The sequence below is a fragment of the Esox lucius genome, chromosome 6 (assembly GCF_011004845.1).
Source record: "Esox lucius isolate fEsoLuc1 chromosome 6, fEsoLuc1.pri, whole genome shotgun sequence".
NCBI lineage: Eukaryota > Metazoa > Chordata > Actinopteri > Esociformes > Esocidae > Esox > Esox lucius.
Genome location: NC_047574.1, coordinates 13,160,295 through 13,166,613, shown reverse-complemented (window position 1 = coordinate 13,166,613; position 6,319 = coordinate 13,160,295). Strand labels below are relative to the sequence as shown.

The window sequence follows — 6,319 nt, the reverse complement described above, 5'->3', positions numbered from 1 at the left end:
TATATGTCTAAGGTGATAGTGAATATTTGTGTATGTTCTGAGGTAGTGGTGAATATTCCTGTATGTCTGAGGTAGTGGTGAATATTTGAATGTCTGAGGTAGTGGTTAATATCCCAATAAGTCCAGGGTGGGAGTGAATATTCCTATATTTCAGGGGAAATGTTGGATATTCCCACAACCACTGGGTAGATTTATTATAGGCTGGGTTGCACACACTGCCACCACTGGGATATATTGACAGTTCTTCTAGGTCTAAATGTAACCATTCCTTCAATTCTATGTCAACAACTGAAATACGCCTACAAAAAAAACATGGTTAAATGTAAAAAAAGATTTATTGGTATTGTGTATGCTTTTCAAACCATGTATTCAAAAACAACATTAGATTCTAGTAATAATAATTTACAACCCTTGCTTCCCTATAACCATTAAACAATCTATATGCATAAATGTATGTAATATCAAAACGTTATTGCTGAATAAAGTATATTGGCTCATTGTGTGTCCTTGTCTTTTGAATGCTGGCCTTTATGAGGATTTTTTCCATCTTATTGCAGAGAGGACAGCATGGAGGGTGTAGAACAGAGTCACCGTGAAAGACATCACCTAAAGGCCAAAAACAGAAGGGTGAGTGGGATGGATTACAAAGCCCTATCTGCATGGTCACGTTGAATTCTACAGTGTCAGCATTCTGGATGGGGATAGAGGAAAGGCTTCCAACACAAGCCATATGATATTTTCTGTATTTACTATCCCAAACCTTAACCTGCTATTAACCATAAGATTTAGCCTTTTATCCCCTCCCCCCTGACAAACATTGAATATTGATGCGAGATCATACTGTATTGATGATAGTGTAGCATATTCCTGCTACTACAGTTTTAAACTTGGGTTGTCTTGGGGAACATTTATAAAGCTTCAGCTGAAGTTTAGTTCAAATTGTAGGGTTGAATGGAACATACCACTGCAGCAATGTCCAATCTGTATTCTTTGGGAAATATGTCGGAAATATCCTTTAGACCAATGGTAACGAAGGCTAGTAACACAGAGGCACTTAAGTAGAAGAAGGCTGCAAGGGCATGATATGCAACATCCTGAAAAGAGAGTGAGAGATATATACAGAGAGAGAAAGATACACAGAAAGAGAGAAATACAGAGAGAGAGAGATAAACACAGAGAGAGACACAGAGAAAGAGAGAAAGATACAGAGAGAGAGAGATACACAGAGAGAAAGATACACAGAGAGAGAGAGAGAGAGAGAGATACAGAGAGAGAGAGATAGAGCGAGAGATGGCAACATCAGATTGACAGTCATTCTCCAACAGAGACAAACGGCTATAATACTATAGTCTTTCAGTAGACAACATTTACATTATTCTGTCATTACCATGCTTTTTGATTAGACATTAAGAATGTGAAGAAAATTGTCATCACTATATGCTTTTTCAGTAAAACACTGTTATCAAATATAACTGTATAAATTGCTCTCACCAATGTTGGCCAGGAACTGCTCTTATTTCCTCCAGTGATGAAGATAAAGAACCACAGTGTAGTGAAGATGAAACAGAACACAGACACAAACATCACCCAGCCCAGAGGGTTGCTCACCAACACCTTAGTCGAGGCCACCAGTGTCCACACTAGACCCCCGAACACCTACCACGGAAACACACATATTTAACAACAACAAAAAAATGGGGACTAGATTTCTTCTCCATTAGTCACATTTTTCTTAATTAATCACAGCTTGGGGATGTTTTTGTCCAGATTATTATTGTTAAGTCAAACACAAACACACACACACACACACACACACACAAGAGTGGCAACTCACATGGAAGATCATAGTAGTCACACAGCACATGGGAGGGAGGAAGCTACATGGGTTCATAGGAGTTCAACAATTTGCATAGAACATTTCACCCAGTAGTGGCTGTGTAAATGCATTCAACAGCCAATAGTATAACAGTAACGGTTTCTATTTCACCTTTGTCAAACCTATATGCTATAAACACATTGATACCTTTTGTGTGTTTTTTGGCTCTGTGATTTTGGTTGTTTGAGTTTAGGTAGTTCCTAGTCTTTTAAATCAGGCCACCATCCTACATCAGACCTGGTGAACTTCAGTTGAACAAATGTGTATAAAAGGGGTGAGACGTCAATGATGCGTCGAAACACGTCAACCCAATCAAATGCCTTGTTTGGGCAGAGCTCCAGATGGTGCTTGATTATTAGATTGTCTTAATTTCAATATTGCATGAGGATGGCTGGAAAATCTTTAAATAATACCTTATATAAATATGATATACAAGTATGTGTGAACTATATACTAGTTACTTTGTGAAAAAACAAAACACCTTTTCCAAGGTAAATGATCCTTAGTACCATGAGATTTCACACTAGCATTAGAGGATTTAATAGGAACTGTAATGCTAATTAGTTTTCTAAAGCTGTCTAGGCACTGTCGCAAATAGTGTAAACCACGTAGAAAGAACCGTCGAACACAAAACCTAGCATGCCTTAACAGGTATCTGGGGTAGGTTTGTTGAAATGTAACATCCAGAAGAAATCTTAGCGATAGAAGTGATTGCTCTGATTAAACCGTTTCCAGACTTCCAGTGAAGCCTCACAGGACCCAAGGCCCAATAGAAACCAATGGCCAGACTGCAGATGGAAGGGTAAGTATGACTTGGAGGTCCTTAACAAGATTTCGATTTATAATATTCGAACGGTAAAACAAGTTTTGTTCTGGCTCTGTATTATTTGAAATGATAAAGTGACAATGTGGTTAATGTACAAAATGTCTGCTTTTGAAGTTAAATAAGCAGGCTGATGATATGATCCAGCTGGGGAATGCAGTTTCCATTCAGCTTAAACCATGGTGCAGACACCCTCATATGGCCATGCTTTTTATAAATGTCTGTTCTGTTCTTCTGTCAACTGGTATTTCCGGTTTAGTTTCTATCTTTAAAGACTTTTCTATCTTTTTAATCCTTGCTTTGCGTTGAAATGATCAGATTTCATTCAGAGAATATTTGGACATGCACGCCACCGAAATGGTCAGCTAACCTATTCTTCTTTATCAATGCATAATCTATTAATTTAAAATAGACACTCTTTTAATATGCATAGCCAGTATTGAACTGATTTGGGTAGGTTTTTTTTCAGAAAAATGTGTAAACCAAGCATGCCTCTGCCAACACTAGGAAATGCTATACAACATTTTTGTTACATTTGTGATTTAAAAAGAACATTATCATGGTGTAACAGGTTACCAGGGTCATATCATGCAGTTTCACAGTGCATAGAAAGGTAATTTCACCTTGCTTCTTAGTAATGTGACAATGAACACTACTGCCAAAGCTATCTGACAGTTGAAACTGGGCAAACAACAGGATGTGGTTTTAATTATTTGCTAAAGTACATAATTTCTGTAGATTTACAGTATGCTGTGGCTCCTTACTCACTAAATTACCTAAATATTTCACATCACTATCAAATCTCATCGCTATGATACAATTAATGCTAATTAATTCATAATTTTTTGGGCACATTTGTAGAGTAAAAATTTAACCATAAATAACACTAATAACATTAATATCATTAAATAATGGCAGTAATAATACCAGTAGATTAAAGAACATTAAAGAAAAAAATATTTATGGAATAAAGACCAGTACAGTAAATTGTATATTAAAAATGTTCAATGCCAGTTGTATAACAATTCCTTGTGGTTGTACTCACAAACTCAGGGATGAATAAGAAGTCTGGAATACTGATGAGCACGCTACAGCCACTGGGCAGAGGGTTAGTTGAGGAAGCCATATTCCCGAAGTGTGCAGGCCTGTATGTGTTTGACTATGTTTCTGTTGGAAGTGTGTGCCAGACACTGTTCGCTGTGAAGTGAGAGCTGTGACCGTAAGCAAATGTTCTTTTTAAATGCTTCCTCTTTGCACCTGCCACTCCTGTCCCGAGGTTTCTATACATGTTTCAATTCCACACACAGAAAGTTGGTTGCGTGTGTGTGTAAGGAGAGGCCCGTTGTGGGCAAGAGTGTTTCTCAATACAATTTTCTTTCGTACTGTACACTGTGTTTGTTCAATGTGTCACAATGGGTAGAAGACAAACCAAGAACCCCCCAAAAAAATGTTTACTGGACTAGAAAAATGCAGGCACATGGTAACTTGAACATAGAGGTTGTTGACCTGGAGTTTAAAAACTCCAATAGAAACAGTAATTTTTTCCACTTCTGTTCAGGAAAGATAAAGTAAGAAGAAAAAACATAGGGAGGGCTTGATTAATCTGCACCAGTGCAATATTTCTCACTGTCAAGTGTGATATCGAACTAACAATACACCAGCATGAGATATTTAAGACAACTTAGCCCCCAGATAGATTATTTAGCAGAAGTTATAGTCACCTCTAAAATGATTACCAACTTTAATACTTATGAATGATAACAGGCTATATAAAAGAAACAAAACAAGTGAAGTGCGGCATTCGATATTATCGTTTTCCAACACATTGAGTATATTGTCAATATTTGACACTTTGTTGCTTTGTTGACTGCCTAAATAGTCCTTTAAAATAAACATAACCCCCCCACCCACCCCAGCTTATTCATCCAGAATACCTATTGTGCAATTATGGAAAATATTCAATTCACCTTGTTTTAATGGCTTTATATTATTTCTAAGTACAGAGTTTTGCTATTTATAACATTTGGAAAGAAGAACAATTTCTGTTATCAAGGATAGTAACATGTATTATTTTCGGGGTCAATTTGGGCCAATAGGAGACGGTGGCTCTCCCAGTGAAGGCAAACATTGAGTATGTTACTTTCCCGTTGTTCATCGCAATAAACTTTTTTTCTCACTGTCCCCAGCATGATAAGCTTCGTTTTGAGCAGTTTCCTCACACAGGGTGTACAAAAATTATCACATGTAAAGCAGTGTTAAGGCCATTCAGTCCTTCAGTCATGTCTAGTACCACCCTCATGCCCTGATTTTTTTCAGGTGCTTCTCCAGGGGATTCTACAGTGTACACCTGTATTACAGGCACAGCTGGACTGTGCATCACATGCTGCCCATATTTTGATACTGTATTTGGCCGGTTTGCTCGGTATGTATTGTCTGAATGGACAGCGCCCACGAAATGCAACCAGACGTTCATCCACAGTGACATGGGGGCCTGGAATGTAAATGAAGGGTAATCTCTGGACCCACTTTTCCCATACAACCCGTATTGCTGTGTTTGTCACGGTCTCGTCAGCCCCGGCAAAAGTAAATGACACGGGAGAAAATCTGGAATGTCTTTAGAGACATGTTTATTGCTCTTATATGTTTTATACAGCAAAAACAGCCTGGGGTCAAGTTGACCCCAAAGAACAATGACGCTACAAAATGTGGAGAGGACATTGAAAACATATCATCATGATCATTTTATGTTTACCCAGTTTCCCCCATTAAATTAGGAAGTTATTAAATAAGAAGCAAAAAAAAATATTTGGAGATGTTTAACACTGAATGGGGTCAACCTGACCCCAAACATAATAGGAGTGTTAAACATTTCCCCACATATTAGGTGTCCAAGTTATCAGTGTCCTGGTTTTCAGTAGTTTGTGGATGAATCACTTGCAAGAATAATGTCACTGTACCTTTTCAGATCCTTTTTTAATGACATTACAGAAGATGTGAAGGAATCTCAGACCGTTCCTATATGCAGGTACAAATGTTTCCAGACCCTTGAGATTCTTTGGTCTGCCGTCCTCAATTAAAACCACGTTTTCGATGGGTTTTATATCCGGAGACTGAGACGGCCATTGTAAATTGTTGATTTCATGCTCATTGAAATAATCTTTGTGGATTACAATGTGTGCTTGAGGTCATTGACTGGCAATGTTTCAGGTGAACCACATGAAAATAGAGCTGTGGACACTCATAATCGCCTTGGCATTAAAATGAGAATGCACAAGCAGAAAATAAACCCATTTCCTACTGAAAACATAGTTTGAAGTCTATAAGAAGTCCATAAGAATAGGCTCAGTGCTGTTGTTTTTGCAAGGGGACGCTACACAAAGTACTGAAAACAAGGCTGGCAGTCATTTTTGGGAAAATACATTTACATTATAATTTGAGGAATTTGTCATTTCAGGTGATTCCATTTAATTATTAATGCATTACAATATAGCTCATTTTCTGTGTTTAGTCGTTTACTTTTGGAATTTGTATCCACTTTTTCAAAGTTGCCAATAATTGTAGGTGCAGGTGACTATAAATGCTTTATAAGATAATTTTACCCAACAATGCCCAACCCACTG

General features: G+C 37.7%; 1 protein-coding gene across 1 annotated transcript; it reads right to left on the bottom strand.

The window, feature by feature from the left end:
- Positions 1-325: 325 nt before the first annotated feature.
- Positions 326-3,972, bottom strand: mall (mal, T-cell differentiation protein like). Its single transcript, NM_001304261.1, is given in 4 exon segments — positions 326-606; positions 963-1,094; positions 1,492-1,656; positions 3,745-3,972. Coding segments are annotated over 4 exon segments (456 nt in total). The 5' UTR covers positions 3,826-3,972; the 3' UTR covers positions 326-528.
- Positions 3,973-6,319: the final 2,347 nt, after the last annotated feature.